The following is an 18,311-nucleotide window of genomic DNA, read 5'->3' as shown; positions in this document are numbered from 1 at the left end:
GCGAAGGCCCATTTCCTCCATTTCGGCGAACGTCTGTTTGGTGGCTGCCAATCGATCCGGTGCCAGACGTCTGAATTTTGCGAAGACTGGGGTCCCGTTGTCTTGATACTTTGATAAATATCGTGCTTTGCTGGAGCCGTGGGCGTTTGGCGAAGTTCTGGACGGAAAACTTTCGGGTACGATGTGAGGAGGTGGGCGTAGCCATCCGCGGTTGCGCTGATGTGGAGAGCGAGGTTGGAGGGGGCTGGTTGAAGAGGTGTCGACAAGTACGAGTCTGTGTTTACCAATTGTAGGTGGGTGACATCGACCAGAAGGTGGAAATGAGTGAGGAAATCCGCACCGAGGATTGGCAATGTAACGTCAGCAACGAGGAACTTCCAATTAAATTTACCGTTTCCAAATGATAATGTGAGGTTCTCGTAACTGTAGGTGAGCATCGCAGGTCCGTTGGCAGCTACCAGGCGGACGTCGGTAGAGGGAGACAGACTACGTCTTGTCCTGAAGAGTTCCCTTGCCAAAAGAGAACGACAAGCACCCGTGTCTACCGAAAATCGCACGCCCGTTCCTGCATCATGTAAAAAGAAAAGATTAGAAACACGGAGGCCACCGCCACAAGCGATGGCCTACTTACACGTATTTTGGCCACTGATAATCCTTGGCAAATTTCTTCGCGGCTGCCCTGAATCTGAAGTGGTAGTAGCAAAACTGTGGTTGATGGGCGGCAGTATGTGGCTGTAAAAGTCGTTGCTTGGGGAGCAAGCGATTGGTGGGTGATGGGTGGCTTTTTTCGCCGCTACGGCACCTCACGGGGTAGGCGTGTATGTCCTGCGGCATTCACGTCAGCTTCGGTTGACGTTGAATAGGCGTCCTCTTCGTCAGGAGTGGAGGCGTTGATGGAGGTCTTGAAGGTCGTGAAGTGGCTGTTCATAAGGGCGTCGGCTTTGGTCATCAAGTCTTTTATGGGGAAACTATCAACATCGGGTATGGCAGCACGTACAGGTTCGGGTAAACGGCGTACTCAAAGAGCACGAAGTAGGTTCACCTCACGAGGAGAGCCGTCTGCGGCAAGTTGCAGGCGAGCAATACTGGTCATTTCCCTGAAGGCGAGCAAAGCCCTTTGGTCTCCCAATGGTTGTTGAGAGAGCTGAAAAATCTTTGCTATACGGGTGGCTGCCGACGGCTAGTACTGTTACAGAAGGTATGTTTTGAGGGCGTCATACGCTATTGGGGTGTGTCCTTGTTCACAAAACTAGTCGGATATTTCTGGGAAGGTGTCCTCGGGTATCACTGCGGGAACATAATCTTCTTTGGTGGTTGAACGAGTCACGCCCTTGATGCGGAAATGGACTTCTGCGCGCTGAAACCAAGGGAACGCCTGTCCGCTGGTGAACCTTCCGTTGAGTCTGCCATAGCACCAATGGCGGGTGTGGGGGGTGGAGGAAGGTGGGAGGAGCGAGTCGACTTCCGGGGTCACCAATTTGATAGGCCGAGAGAGGCTGTGACTAATAAGGCAGGATGAAAGCAACTGAGTAACTTTATTACAGAACATCAGTTTATATATACATCAAGTCCAAGCAAGAAGGACAAAAAACATAACGTGCAATTTCCTGTTCAACCGACAACCGGTCCTATTAACAGTTAATGGTGAGAAAAACAGACATGTTTATTCAGGTCCCTGTCAGTGCGAGGAGAGAGCGAAGATACAAATCATAATATATATATATAAAAAAATAAATTTTACTATGTACGATCGTGTGACACACGGTTGGTACACTTGCAAAGAGCAAACACTCTCTCTCTCTCTCTCTCTCTCTCTCTCTCTCTCTCTCTCTCTCTCTCTCTCTCTCTCTCTCTCTCTCATACACTAACAAATAAACGTTTTTACATTCCTAAACACAAGCACACAAGTGTGTTTCCTTACCATCGTATGTGAGGTCTGCACATTCGCTCTCAATTAAATCTTATTTAACACAAGTCCCTCTTCGATAATCCCATTCGCTTCCATGATACGTGGTCATTTAAGAAATCTAAGGCGTTTATATCCTGGCACCATCTTATTGAAAGTCTACATTTTTAACAGCCTTTGTTGGAGGATTCAAAGGTAGTCGGGTATGCCGTATCTTCTTCATATAAGCCTGAAATGCCTACCTGAAGTTATGGAGAATAAAGAAAGATCAATACAACATTCTGACAGATTTATATTCATCAATTATACTCTATATTTCTCGGAAAGGTGAAAGAACCGTTTAGATCCATAAGTACGTCTTTGATACAATGAACCACTGTCATGATAGCGACATTAAAAGCTGGGAATTCTTGGGTATGTTGGGAGCAGACCTGCTTTGAGATATGGAATGTGTAAGTTTTACTAATTTCCCTTTGCCTACACAGACACCGAATAGTCTGGCCTATTCTTTACAGACTCTCCTCTGTCCTGATATACCTGACAACACTGAGATTACCAAACAAATCTTCTTCACCTAAAGGATTAACTACGGCAATGTAATTGTTCAGTGGTTACTTTCCTTTGGTAAGGGTAGAAGAGAGACTTTAGCTATGGTAAGCAGCTGTTCTAGGAGGAGGACACTCCAAAATCAAACCATTGCTCTCTAGTGTTGGGTAGTGCTATAGCCTCTGTACCATGGTCTTCCACTGTCTTGGGTAAGAGTTCTCTTGCTTGAGGGTACACTCGTGCACACTGTTCTATCTAGGTTCTCTTCCTCTTGTTTTGTTGAAGTTTTTATTGTTTATATAGGAAATATTTTTTGTAATGTTGTTACTATTCTTAAAATATTTTATTTTAATGTTACTATTCTTAAAATATTTTATTTTAATGTTGTTACTATTCTTAAAATATTTTATTATAATGTTGTTACTATTCTTAAAATATTTTATTTTAATGTTGTTACTATTCTCAAAATATTTTATTTTTCCTTGTTTTCTTTCCTCACTGGGCTATTTTCCCTGTTGGGGCCCCTGGGCTTATAGCATCTGCTTTTCAACTAGGGTTGTAGCTTAGCATTTAATAATAATAATAATGATAATAATAATAATAATAATAATAATAATAATAATAATAATGGAGACCAAAGTTTTTCCTTCAATTTATGTGAACAACTCTCAGGTCGGTGGTCCACTTTTGATACCTGCCATCCTCAGGTTTATCGACAGCGGCACTATGCCAGCACCAACCCTTAAAGGTTTAAAGGCCACTCATGAATGGCTGGGGCAAGGAACAGTGACATTGCCCTATCGAGCAGGACAATGTCTTAAAGACTGATCATTTATACATATGATCATCGCCCAAGCCCCCTTTCTGCCCAAGCGAGGACCAAGAAGGGCTAGGCATTGTAAATGGGAAATCACCTTATCCCGTAAAAAAATATACTTTCGGCTAATGGAAAATAATTCTAAAATTTATGAAAGGAAAGTTAATTGGCCATATATTCTTGATTCCTTTCTTGTATCAGAGTAAAAGCATGCACTGAGCCAAGCCTTATAAATTTTTTACAGGATAGGCCTACACCTCTCAAAGGTGTAAGGAAAAAGAGTAACAATTTATGTTGCAATATTATTATTATTATTATTATTATTATTATTATTATTATTATTATTATTATTATTGGTAATGCTATTCTTATTAATAATGAGATTTCTTGAGCCATCTTGATGTTTATTTCTGAAATGTATTTACTTGTTTATAAGTTTCAGCTAGGTATTTATTGTTATTATTATTATTGTTGTTGTTGTTGTTGTTGTTATTATTATTATCATTATTATTATTGGTTTTGCTATTATTAATGAGATATTTCTTGAACCATCTTGATGCATACTCCTGAAATATATTTACTTGTTTATAAGTTTCAACTTGGTATATTCATTACTCTTGAGGTTTGTATATTCCCCGGTTCTCCACGCTTATGTTTCCATCTTGACTTCAGTTTGCCTCCTTTTTTTTTTTTGCTAGTGAGGTTTTTCTGAATAGATTCTATGCCCTTAGTACAGACTAATATGGTCCAAATCACATTCATCCTTTCGTTGTATATTCCTTTTGAGATGTAAGAATTATCATAGTGTTGCTGTGGCCGATGTGGTAACGTCCCTGTCTGGTGAATGCCAAACTGGGGTTTGAGTCCCGGTCAAACTCGTTAGTTTCTTTGGTCGTTACAACCTCACTATCCTTGTGAGCTAAGGAAAGGGGATTTGGGGGAGCCTATACAGTAGGTCTATCTGCTGAATCATCAGCAGCCATTGCCTGGCCCTCCTTTGTCCTAGCTTGAGTGGAGGGTGAGCTTGGGCGCTGATCATATGTATATATATAGTCTCTAAGGCATTGTCCTGCTTGATAAGGGAATGGCACTACACCTTGCCTCTGCCATTCATGAAGGGCCTTTAAAGCTTTAAATGGAAACATACACATCAAGAGTCGAATTTATTAAGTCTGTAAGGGGTTAATACCTGGGTAATTGAAAATAGCGATGGTTAATATTATAGTCATTTTATTGATGATTAGTGTACATTCTGTTACCTAAGAGTTTCATTATAAATGTATTAACACTGTAATGGAATCATCATCATTGAAATAATGTTCATTTTTAAAAAGCTAATTTGACATTTCTCTTAATTCATATTCATCCATGAATAGCAAATATATGAAAATTATAAATTCTCTATACACTAAATCTACTTCGGGTTGAATTGGAATTCTATATAATATCTGACTACGAAGATGCCCACTGTTACTCTTTTGTACAAAGCGGAGTATAAATATATTTGGACATATACATATATCAATTTCTTAAGGACACAATAGGCAAACAGTGAGAGAGAGAGAGAGAGAGAGAGAGAGAGAGAGAGAGAGAGAGAGAGAGAGAGAGAGAGAGAGAGATATGCTATAACATCCGATACAAAATTATAAGAATTTTATATCTTACCAAAAAAAATGCGTACATTCTAACTAGAAACATTCTAGCCCACCAAATTGATACTAGCAAAGTGTCGTTTCCTATGACAATAGAAAACATATTTACTAAGCTCTCCACATCTGGTGCTAGAATAAAAAATATGTCTATATAAATCTTATTCTATGTTTACAAATTTAACAATAAAATAGGTACTCAGTCTTATATACAAATACTTTGGTTACATTCACTGGCATTAAAAGTCTCGTACATAAATATGAATTGTTATTTGTCATTACTTTTAATGGTTAGAATATCAAATGATTATCCAGTAACGGGAGGTATAACAAATAATGACTCAGTGTTCAATGGAAATAGAATTTATTCGTCTATTTGCTTCTATTTCTTTTGTAGAAGGTTGTAAAATTCATCATTTATTGATATTCTTTGGGGTATTGGAATAATATATCTGGCTTTTTCATCTAGCTATCCATAGGAAATATGATGCAGAATATATGATTTATGCGTCATTTTCTAATGGAATTAATTGTTTAGTTTTTTATCAATCCTCACAGTCGAAATGGCATGCAAAATAACCTTAACTTGAACTGAAGTTTATTAAGTTTATAGATGATAATGAATATAAATTGATGAAAATACTATTTAAGCCTTCTTTTCAGTGTGAAATATCAGTTTTAACGTAAACCCTGTTAATAAATTAAAGAATAGTACAGGTTATTGGAACACAGGTCATAGTTTGTACAGTCATAGAAAAATGAGGGGACTAGAAAGATACCATATATCTCTTACCCACGTTTGAGGATTGATGGTCATAAAAATATGTACAGTGTGTCCCAAAATTCAAATCTTGGTATTAATGTCCTAATATGAAAATATTAATCACTGTTCCATGAAAAGAATTGTTTTTAATTATTTAGAAAACTCATAAGTTTTGCTTTTAATGCACTTTATTTAGTTGGGGGGGGGGGTGGCGGGATAAAAAAAGAATCGTCTGCAGTTGGTCCCTTTAAATGACAGCAGCGCCGCCATCGATGCGACGGATGAACATGTAACTAATCAGTGCAACCAAAACACATTCAACAATGGGTCCCCGCGGCATTTTAAATTACCTGAAACATATCCTGAAAAATTCTAATAAGTTTTTAGAAAAGGATTGTAAACTGAATGTGTGTGAATAATGTGTTATATTAATACAAAAACTCACTAAACCAAGACACGAATTTACGACACCCAGTATATATTCCACTTTGGAATTCTTTTTGAAATGCATTCGTTCATTGTACTGTGAAGCGATTCTTTTAGATTCGTTTATTTACAAATACACAAAAAACGAAAATATACTTTGGAAATACATCGTCAATTACAAAAGGTATATGATAGATGTATTACAATTGAATTTTCTGAAAAATACTAATTTCTTACAACTTAGTGATGATTAGAAATCGCCCACTTACAAAAAATCACATAGACTTAAATATAGATCTTATAAACAATCATATATTAACGTAAATGCAGAGCAGTTTTGACTGAAAGAGCCTTGTGCTTTCTTAACAGTAGGTTAAACTAATAAATACAAATATGAGGAAATGTATTATTACATGTTTAGATAAGAATTTCATATTTCTATATCTTGTGGAATCTATGGAAATTGATAGTATTCATATTAACGATAATAATTCTTATCTAACATGGATAACATTGGCTTATTTTATCTCCTTTATCTAAGCATAAAAAAAACATGTGCAATTTACACAGCAGCTGATTTCCGTTATACGAAAATAGAAATAAATCATATTATCTCAGACAGAGTATTTACAGTTCATGGTATGGAAAATAAATGAGGGTAAAGCACTGAAGGCGAACCTTGTGTAAACGCTTATGCTAGTGCTTCAGTGAACAACATTTGCAAAAGTCGTCTCCAACTTATATTGAGAATGTTCCTGTTTCTTAAAAGTCGTTAGCTTAATTGTAATTATAAAAAATTAATTTATAGAAAGGTGTTATTTTCATGGATTAATTGTGAATGTGAAAATTTGATTTGAGAAAAGTGTTTGTTTCTACTACATCACCTTGCCCGCCTCCATTTCTTCTTGCTCATTTTACCGCTAATTTCGGGAAATCTCTGCGAGAGTTTCGAAAGACGAATAAATGGTCTCGTTAAATGACTTTACAATATAAAGATAATCATCTAGTCAAAGAGAGATTACAATGGCGTCTCTGTCTGGTGCGAGCGAGCGTCCAGGTCGCTGGAATCCAGGCGATTCCTGGCCATGGAAATTCTTGCCGCAGAGGTAACGGCGTCGGGGTTCAGGAAAGAAGACGTTGGCCTGGAAGTCCGGCCGTCATCCCCATCGTAGGCGCTCCTGTAAGCGTCGTTGAAGCCGTCGGTGAAGCTGCGGCCGTCGCAGACGCCGTTGGCCTTACTGGTGATCGTGGCTTCTAGAGGAGCGCTGATGTGCATGGGAGAGCGGACGTCCTCGTCCCGCGCCCAGTAGTCCGTTCTCAGAGGGTCGTTTCGGTTGTTGTTCTGCTTCGAAACATGGGAGAGATAGGGGTGAATTAATCTTGGGATTATTTTATTTATCTTTGGGTGCGGGAGAGAAAGGGAGATGGATATAAATCAGCTGATTCTGTTTTGTTGTAGAAAGAAAGGGAGAGGTATACAGTTTGCCCCAGGTGAATCCCCTGGTGTCTATTATTGTAAGAGATAACTGAAAAAAAAAATCATACAAATGATGATACAAGCTTCAAATTTGGCACACTTGATCTCAAAGTCATAGTAATCATGTCTGGTCTATTTACCAATTGAAAATCTGAAATAGCGGCCATATTTCAAGATGGCCACCAAATTAGCTGCCTGAAGTTCGCATTTTACTTAGAAGTACATGTAGTTGTGCGAGTTGCATAATCTAGATATGGATTTTTGTATTTTCAGTGGTTTCCAGTGTGAGTGGGGCTGAGACAGGGATGTGTGATGTTGCCATTGTTGTTAAATTTATTTATTGATGGAGTTGTTAGAGAGTTGAATGCCCGAGTGCTTGGTCGAGGATTGAAACTGCTAGATGAGAGTGATCATGAGTGAGAGTGAATCAGTTGTTATTTGCAGATGAAGCTGTGTCGATTAGTGACAGAGGGTGTGTGAGAGATGGAAGTTGAGAGTTAATCTGGGTAAGAGTAAGGTTATAAGATGCCTGAGAAGGAAGGGTGGTGCTAGATATAACGTCGTGTTGAATGTTGAGTTATTTATAGTAGATCACTTTAAGTACTTGGTGTCTGTTGTTGCTGCAAATGGTGGAGTGGAAGCAGATGTACGTGAGAGTCAAGGAAGGATGTGAAGTGTTGTAATAACACTTCCAAAAGAAATATATCGATCGCACCATGACACCGTCAAATCATCCACTCTTATTGGTTCACGTTCAATCATTCCTACATTAATAGCAAATAATTTGGTAGTATTCATATTTAGTTTCATACAATTAGTTTGACAAAACTGATTAAGAAGTCCTAATTTATTTATGATTCCATTCCTAGACTTAGATAATATGACAGTGTCATCCATTAATACAAGTACATTTAGCCACACCAAGAACCCATCAAGACCACAATTATCTTTAATCAACTTAATCAGATCATTAACATATAATACAAAGAGGATACATGAAGTAGGGGATTCCTGACACACCGTAACTGTAATAACAGCAGTTCATATAATGCTACGTGTGGCATATTACATCGCTATTGAAGCAGCAATCATTACTGCCCCACATCCCAACTGTTTAAGCATACAGAATAAGGTATTTCTTGGTACACGGTCATAAGCTTGAGAAAATTCTACAAAGGTAACAAATAGAGATAATTTTTTCCTTTTAGCCAAATCAAGTAGTAATCTTAACGTTACTACATGTTCAATACATCCCCTTTTAGGTTGTCCACCAGCCTGTTCTCTATAGGGAGAAAACCATTGCATTATACAGTTATATAAGACCATGTCATATAACTTTGAAATCACGTTAATTACATTAATTCCACGATAATTAACAGGAAGCATACGATCACCTGGTTTGAAAATTGTAACTAGCCTATCCAATTACCAAGGAAAGGGATAACGAGCTGAAGAGAAAATGACATTAAACAAAGAAGTCAACACCATTACCCGCTGAAATGGTAATACCTTGAAAAGCCCTGGACATAATCCATGGGTAATCCAGATTTGTCGAACTCTAGTTTGTGTATTTGAGTTTTTACTTCGTTCTCTAGGATCTCATTATCTAAAATAGGAATTGTAACGTTATAATCACTCAGATCTATTCGGTTTTCTGTTGGTCTCGTAGGGTTAAAAAGTTCTTCATAAAATTTCCTGAATTGTTCATCATTAGGGTGAAGAAAGCTATCGTTCGTTTCCTGATATTGACCTTTCCCATCTATGGCTTGCCAAACCCGAGCATCATCATTATCATTCAACAACCTATCCCATCTTTCTAATGATTGATTGGTAACATTATTTGATGGTCTGGTATACCTGACACGACTGATTTGACTACCCTCATACAAAATATTTGACACTGAACATATTCATCAATATTATCATTGTTAATGATAGGTAAATCTCGCCTTAGAAGATGATTACGAAAACTCTATACATTTATTTGATAAAATTTTATAGGTCTCCTAATAAAGGTATTGTTAGATATATTAGTATACTTAGTGGCATGATCTCCTAGATATTTAGCACGTGAATACAAGGAATGCACATCATTTATTGAAGGGTATAAAGCCAAAGAAATCGTGGCATGATTTGAAGGTAAAGAAATATCTGTTCTTACATTAAAATTACTTAATTGTGTAATCAAACTTGGTGAAGATATACATTTGTCCAATTCCGATTTCCATTCTTATCCACTTCTATAAGTCAGTTTACTCTTAAAATGCTGATCCGCACTCTTGAGGTTGTTTATTATTATCAACTTTAACTCAGCTCAATATATATATATATATATATATATATATATATATATATATATATATATATATATATATATATATATATATACGTATATATATATGTATGTATATATATATATATATAGATATGTATTTATATATATATATATATATATATATATATATATATATATATATATATATATATATATATATATATATATATATATATATATATACAAGGCATTTGAAGACCTGGAAGACCCACGCCTAAATGGATGAGGACTATGAAGCGCGTAGTAGGAGATTATGAATGGAGAAGTATTGAATTAAAAGCTCAAGATAGAGACAAGCGAAATCTAACCGAGGCCCTTTGCGTCAATAGGCATAGGAGGAGATGAGGAGGATGATATTTGTAAAAATATAACAACAAAGTAATTTACAACTCTTACATTCTGATTTTATGATGCGGTAAGCGATACTACTCATGATATGGTTTCTTTGCATTCTTGTAATTTTTACCCTTATGTGTGTATGCTTAAAACGGCCATCTACATATTGCATGAGATCATTGAAGATGATAATTTTCTAATTCTCGATACAATGCTGGAGAAGGTTTTTGTTTTAATAAGATTATAATATAAAGTTAACGTATTAATGTACAGCTTACTAGATTTTAAGGTGATATCTTTGAGGAGATACTAATGCTAGGTGGGATGTGACGATCTCTCTGGTCGGTTCTGGGTTGGGTGAGCATGATTGAATGTGTTCATATGTATTGTATATGTTGAATGAATATAAACACACACACACACACACATATATAATATATATATATATATATATATATATATATATATATATATATATATATATATATATATATGTATATATATATATATATATATATATATATATATATATATATTCGCCAATACATTGCATATATCTGTATGCATATGTATGTATGCGAGTATATATGGAAGAACCTTGCCATGATAACACTTTTAATTATTTGCCTCTCTCATTTCAAGCAAGTTTCTCAAGTGCTGTGCAATCTCCTCCCTTGTCTCGGTGTTATTAACTTTCATGAAACCCCACTCTTTTATTCTTCGCCATGGAAGTTTAAGGGAAGTTGACAAGTGTGTCTGAACTGTTAATTATTTTGAGCTCTTTTGATAGTCATGGAAACTTTACCTCATTCTCCGTGCGAGCAAATTAAGGAAGTTACATGCATGATTACTGAGCAACCCTATTTGCGGGCTTTGTCCTGCTTGATAGGGCAATGTCCCCGTCCCTTGCCTCTGCCATTCATGAGTGGCATTAAACCCTTAATGGTGAAAATAATTAACCTTTGATCTTGCGCGGAGAGAATATATAAAAAAAATTAAGGAGCTGTGAAATATATTATCACAATTAATGGATGTCCTAAATTCCTATTGGATAACTAGAATTTAGACGTTAGGTGTAATAATGGATTTGAGGAGTCAATAAACTCGTGGTTGTACAGACCATGTTTAATGGCGTGTCCGGGTTTAACGATACACTAACGGGTTTAGAAACTTTTAGAAATACCCGTTTATAAACCTTCTGGAACTGTATACCAACGGTTGTACAAAAATAGTAGAACGATAGATGCACCCTTGTACAGACCTTATAGAATGATACCAACAGTTGTACTAACCTTGTAGAATGGTTTACTTACAGTTGTACAAACCTAGTATAACAATAAGTCTAACCTTGCATAAACCTTCTAAAACTGTACACCAACGGATGTACAAACCTAGCAGAACGATAAACCCACCCTTGTACACACCTTGTAGAATAATTCTGCTAGACCATTAGTTGTACAAACCTTGGAGAACAATAAGTTTACCCTTGCATAAACCTTCTAGAACTATATACTAACGGTTGTATAAACCTAGTAGAACAATAAGTCTACGCTTGTATAAACCTTCAAGAACTATATACCAAATTTGTAAAAATCTAGTATAACGATAGACAAACCCTTGTACAAACCTTGTAGAGTGATACACCAGATTGTACATACCTTGTGGAACAATAATTCTACCCTTGTATAAACCTTCTAGAACTATATACCAACGGTTGTACAAACCTAATAAAGCAATACACCCTCCCTTGTACAAACCTTTTAGAATGATACATGACAGTTTTACAAACCTAGCAGAACAGACTGACTCTTGTACAAACCTTATAGAACTATACACCAACAGTTTTACTAACCTACTATAATGATAGACCCACCATTGTACAAACCTCGCGGAAGGATAAACCGATTTCCCAAATCCTGTGGAATGATACACCAGCGATTATACAAACCTTGTAGAAATTTGTACAAATTTGTACCAACGGTTGTACAAACCTTGCATAATGATAGACCCACCCCTGTACAAACCTTGTAGAATGATACACCATCAGTTGTACAAACCTTGTAGAACTATACACCAACAGTTGTACTAACCTACCCTTGTATAAACCTTCTAGAACTATATACCAACGGTTGTATAAACCTAATAGAACAATACACCCACCCTTGTACAAACCTTTTAGAATGATGCACAACAGTTTTACAAACCAAGCAGAACAACTGACTCACTCTTGTACAAACCTTATAGAACTATACACCAACGGTTGTACTAACCTAGCATAATGATGGACCCACCATTGTACAAACCTTGCTGAATGATAAACCGATTTCACAAATCCTGTGGAATGATACACCGGCGATTATACAAACCTTGTAGAATTGTCTCAGGTAATGTGTGGGAAACACGATTCCCTTATAGCCATCTTCCGCTCCGTCCATGACTGCTCCCCGGACTAATATTGAGTTGCCGTTGTAGAAACACATCAGGATGACCATTCCGCCTATTGACGTTATGAAGTTGCTCACTACTGGCATATCTGCAGAAGAGATTAGAGTGAGGTTCGTTCATTGAAATATCAAAGATTTTTATGATGAAATTTGAGCAAGAGACTGGATTGGTTAAGCATTTGCTAAAATAAACTAATACTATATTAATACAACTACTAGCATTTATAATGGTTGCAACTTAGCTCGTTAACTGCAGGCCAATGTATCTAGGCGTCACTTCAATTATCTAATTAATTACTTAGTTCAATTGGTCTTGGCTCACTTTGTTCGGAATTTAAGATTTTCTTCTCTCTATTAGCAAGTGGTACATGTACTTCTACCCACGTTAGCTGTATTGGTGAGTATACACAGTATACTGTAAGCATTACTACAATTATTATTATTATTATTATTTTATTATTATTATTATTAATAATATTATTTTATTATTACTATTATTATTATTATTATTGTTATTATTATTATTATTATTATTATCATTCAAGTTACAACCCTAGTTGAAAAAGCAATATGTACTAGCTTAAGGGCCCCAACGGGCAAAATAGCCCAGTGAGGAAACGATATAATAATAATAATAATAATAATAATAATAATAATAATAATAATAATAACAGGAAGATATTGCCTGTTTGAACCGGTTTTAACCCCCCCCCTTTTTTTTTCTTCCTTCGTTTCTGCATTTATTTTGTTATATTAGATTTTTAAAATATTTTCCAAATATTGGCTTATAGATACAATTCTTTTCCTTTATTTATTTAACATTTATGTATATATATATATATATATATATATATACATATGTATATTTATATATATGTGTATATACATATATTTATATATGTATATATATATATATATATATATATATATATATATATATATATATATATATATATATATATATATATATATATATACATACAGTCGATAACCACAAATGTTGCGACACAACTAATACCAGGTTTTAAAGTGATTTTGAATTGCAGACGCAGTATCACTTTTAAATTTGCATTTGATAGCATCAACTGATGTTTTGCTTGTCTGCAATAAACTGCAGAATTTTTATACAAATTTTTATCTCGCTGAAAATTCCTGGAAATTCACCCACAAAACCATAAACAGATTTTATCAGCCTTGTTTCTCGTTTAGCAAGTCTCCTCGGTACCTGTCTGGAAACAGAAATAAAAAAGAAAGAAAAAAAATATTTTCCTTTTACATTATATCGTGATGATTTGAATATTTTACTTGAACCATTTAGACAAAAAAGCCATCATGTAAGTTTTCCATTTAAAAACCAGATGGGTTCTACCTACATTTGTATGTTCGTAAAAAAAGTTATCATTTTCCAGTATATCCTGACGTAAGGAATATTTGAGGTGAACTATACAAAAAGTCAAGCAAGTTCTCCACTTAGAAACCAGAAAGGGTCTACCTAGAATTCTATGTTTGTAAAAAAAAAAAAAAAAAAAAAAAAAAAAAAAATATTTATTTTCCAGTATATCCTGATGGTAGGAATATTTTTTTAGCTATGTAAAAAAAAATTCAAGCAAGTTTTCCAGTTAGAAACCAGAAGGGGTCTACCTAGAATTGTATGTTTGTTAAAAAAAAAAAAAAGTTTTCACTTCCCAGTATATGCTGATGGCAGGAATATTTGAGCTGAACTATATGAAAATATTCAAGCAAGTTTTCCATTTAAAAACCAGAAAGGGTCTACCTATAATTGTATGTTTGTAGAAAAAAAAATCACTTTCCAGTATATCCTGATGGCAGGAATATTTGAGCTCAACTATGTAAAAAAAAAAGTCAAGCAAGTTTTCCATTTAGAAACCAGAAAGGGTCTACCTAGAATTGTATGTTTGTTAAAAACAAAAAAAAAAGTTTTCACTTCCCAGTATATCCTGATAGCAGAAATATTTGAGCTGAACTATGTAAATAAAAGTCAAGCAAGTTTTCCAGTTAGAAACCAGAAGGGGTCTACCTAGAATTCTATGTTTATTAAAAACAAAACAAAAAGTTTTCACTTCCCAGTATATCCTGATGGCAGGAATATTTGAGCTCAACTATGTAAAAAAAAAAGTCAAGCAAGTTTTCCAGTTAGAAACCAGAAGGGGTCTACCTAGAATTCTATGTTTATTAAAAACAAAACAAAAAGTTTTCACTTCCCAGTATATCCTGATGGCAGGAATATTTGAGCTCAACTATGTAAAAAAAAAGTCAAGCAAGTTTTCCAGTTAGAAACCAGAAGGGGTCTACCTAGAATTCTATGTTTATTAAAAACAAAACAAAAAGTTTTCACTTCCCAGTATATCCTGATGGCAGGAATATTTGAGCTCAACTATGTAAAAAAAAAAAGTCAAGCAAGTTTTCCAGTTAGAAACCAGAAGGGGTCTACCTAGAATTCTATGTTTATTAAAAACAAAACAAAAAGTTTTCACTTCCCAGTATATCCTGATGGCAGGAATATTTGAGCTCAACTATGTAAAAAAAAAAGTCAAGCAAGTTTTCCAGTTAGAAACCAGAAGGGGTCTACCTAGAATTCTATGTTTATTAAAAACAAAACAAAAAGTTTTCACTTCCCAGTATATCCTGATGGCAGGAATATTTGAGCTCAACTATGTAAAAAAAAAAAAGTCAAGCAAGTTTTCCAGTTAGAAACCAGAAGGGGTCTACCTAGAATTCTATGTTTATTAAAAACAAAACAAAAAGTTTTCACTTCCCAGTATATCCTGATGGCAGGAATATTTGAGCTCAACTATGTAAAAAAAAAAGTCAAGCAAGTTTTCCAGTTAGAAACCAGAAGGGGTCTACCTAGAATTCTATGTTTATTAAAAACAAAACAAAAAGTTTTCACTTCCCAGTATATCCTGATGGCAGGAATATTTGAGCTCAACTATGTAAAAAAAAAAAGTCAAGCAAGTTTTCCAGTTAGAAACCAGAAGGGGTCTACCTAGAATTCTATGTTTATTAAAAACAAAACAAAAAGTTTTCACTTCCCAGTATATCCTGATGGCAGGAATATTTGAGCTCAACTATGTAAAAAAAAAAAAGTCAAGCAAGTTTTCCAGTTAGAAACCAGAAGGGGTCTACCTAGAATTCTATGTTTATTAAAAACAAAACAAAAAGTTTTCACTTCCCAGTATATCCTGATGGCAGGAATATTTGAGCTCAACTATGTAAAAAAAAAAGTCAAGCAAGTTTTCCAGTTAGAAACCAGAAGGGGTCTACCTAGAATTCTATGTTTATTAAAAACAAAACAAAAAGTTTTCACTTCCCAGTATATCCTGATGGCAGGAATATTTGAGCTCAACTATGTAAAAAAAAAAAGTCAAGCAAGTTTTCCAGTTAGAAACCAGAAGGGGTCTACCTAGAATTCTATGTTTATTAAAAACAAAACAAAAAGTTTTCACTTCCCAGTATATCCTGATGGCAGGAATATTTGAGCTCAACTATGTAAAAAAAAAAAGTCAAGCAAGTTTTCCAGTTAGAAACCAGAAGGGGTCTACCTAGAATTCTATGTTTATTAAAAACAAAACAAAAAGTTTTCACTTCCCAGTATATCCTGATGGCAGGAATATTTGAGCTCAACTATGTAAAAAAAAAAAGTCAAGCAAGTTTTCCAGTTAGAAACCAGAAGGGGTCTACCCAGAATTGTATGTTTGTTAAAAAAAAAAAAAAAAAAAAAAAAAAAAAAAAAAAAAAAAAAAAAAAAAAAAAAAAAAAAGTTTTCACTTCCCAGTATATCCTGATGGCAGGAATATTTGAGCTCAACTATGTAAAAAAAAGTCAAGCAAGTTTTCCAGCTAGAAACCAGAAAGGGTCTACCTAGAATGGTATGCTTGTTAAAAAAAAAAAGTTTTCACTTCCCAGTATATCCTGATGGCAGGAATATTTGAGCTGAACAATGTAATAAAGAGCCAGTCAAGTTTTCCATTTAGAAACCAGACAGGCTCTACTTAGAATTGAAAACAAGGCCAGTGTATCCTGGTTGCAGGAATATTTGAGCTCAACTATGTAAAAAGAAATGTCAAGCAAGTTTTCCACTTAGAAATCAGAAAGGGTCCATTTACAATAGTGTTCGTTGGTCATCTACTGTAGGTACTTGAATTAGGCTCTTAGAGAACTGGTTGATTCTTAAGGTTGGAAGAGTTTGGGAGATAATGAAGGAGAGGTCAAATAAATAGTAACAATGCAGCTGATTATTATTATTATTATTATTATTATTATTATTTTTATTATTATTCTTATTTTTATTATTCTTATTATCATTATTATTATTATTCTTTTTATTCTTATTATTTTTATTATTATTGTTATTATTACTATTATTATCATTATCATCATTATTATTATAACTATTATTAATATTATTATTATTATTATTATTATTATTATTATTATTATTATTATTATTATTATTATTACTTGCTAAGCTACATCCCTAGTTGGAAAAGCAGGGCCCCAACAGGGAAAATAGCTCAGATAGGAAAGGAAACAAGGAAATATACTACAAGAGAAGTTTAAGAATAACAACAACGTTAAAATAAATCTTTCATATATAAACTATAAAAGCTTCAAAATAACTGAAGTTACTCTGCAGTACTGGAGGCTGTGTGAGATTCTGTCACACTATTAGAATGATCTCATCCTCCTTGAGAAGTTTGTAATCCATAGGCTATTTAGACATCATCGTTTTTCCAAAATTTTAGATATTTTACTGTCGGTATTGTTCTTAGAATATTTTATTTTATTTGTTCATTGCTGCTCTTATAGGTTATTTCCTTATTTCCTTTCATCACTGGGCTATTTTCATAATGTTGGAGTCCTTGGGATTATAGCATCCTGCTTTTCCAGGTTGTAGCTAATCAAGTAATAACAACAACAACAACAACAACAACAACAACAACAATAATAATAATAATAATAGTTTTCTAGAAGTGATTTGTTCATGATTATAGGAAATATTTGATTATAGGAGTCATACTTATCAAATCTTTAATTTCCTTGAAGAATTTTATTTTACCTTCAAGCAGATTCACAAGAATGATTTCATTATCAAATTTCCTCCATTTTAGAACTCGAAAATATTTATCTTTCATTCAGAGTCCATTTTCGAAATATGCTTGGCGATGCCTGCTCATGCGAAAAACATAAGCTTCTTTCAAAACTCGAAATTTTGCCTTTTCCATTGTTTCCATTTTTTTCGCTTTAATTTTTTTTTCAAATGTATTCATGAACAACTTTATTTTGTGTGATTAATTCAAGTTCCCCTGAAGGAAATCGTATATATATATATATATATATATATATATATATATATATATATATATATATATATATATATATATATATATATATATATATATATATATATATGCAGAAGAACCACAGGGAAAAGGAAAATACGAAATATACGATTAAGTCCTGACTAGTTTCGTGATACTTCTTCAGTCCTCTGAAGAAGTATCACGAAACTAGTCGGGACTTAATCGTATATTTCGTATTTTCATTTCCCTGTGGTTCTTCTGCATATATATATATATATATATATATAT

The 18,311-nt window shown here is 34.4% G+C and overlaps 1 protein-coding gene across 1 annotated transcript in view; it reads right to left on the bottom strand.

Moving 5' to 3' along the window:
- Positions 1 to 4,481: 4,481 nt before the first annotated feature.
- fusl (fuseless) overlaps positions 4,482 to 18,311 on the bottom strand; it is a 307,560-nt gene continuing 293,730 nt past the window's right edge. Inside the window, exons 4-5 of the mRNA XM_068371092.1 lie at positions 12,622 to 12,788; positions 4,482 to 7,449 (exon numbers count right to left, since the gene is read on the bottom strand). Of these exons, the coding sequence (XP_068227193.1) occupies positions 7,126 to 7,449; positions 12,622 to 12,788 (491 nt within the window). The 3' untranslated portion in view covers positions 4,482 to 7,125. The remainder of the gene's footprint in view (positions 7,450 to 12,621; positions 12,789 to 18,311) is intronic.

This window comes from Palaemon carinicauda, chromosome 3, assembly GCF_036898095.1.
Source record: "Palaemon carinicauda isolate YSFRI2023 chromosome 3, ASM3689809v2, whole genome shotgun sequence".
Classification (NCBI taxonomy): domain Eukaryota; kingdom Metazoa; phylum Arthropoda; class Malacostraca; order Decapoda; family Palaemonidae; genus Palaemon; species Palaemon carinicauda.
Note: the sequence above shows the minus strand (reverse complement) of the source record. Positions and strands in the feature narration are given on the sequence as shown.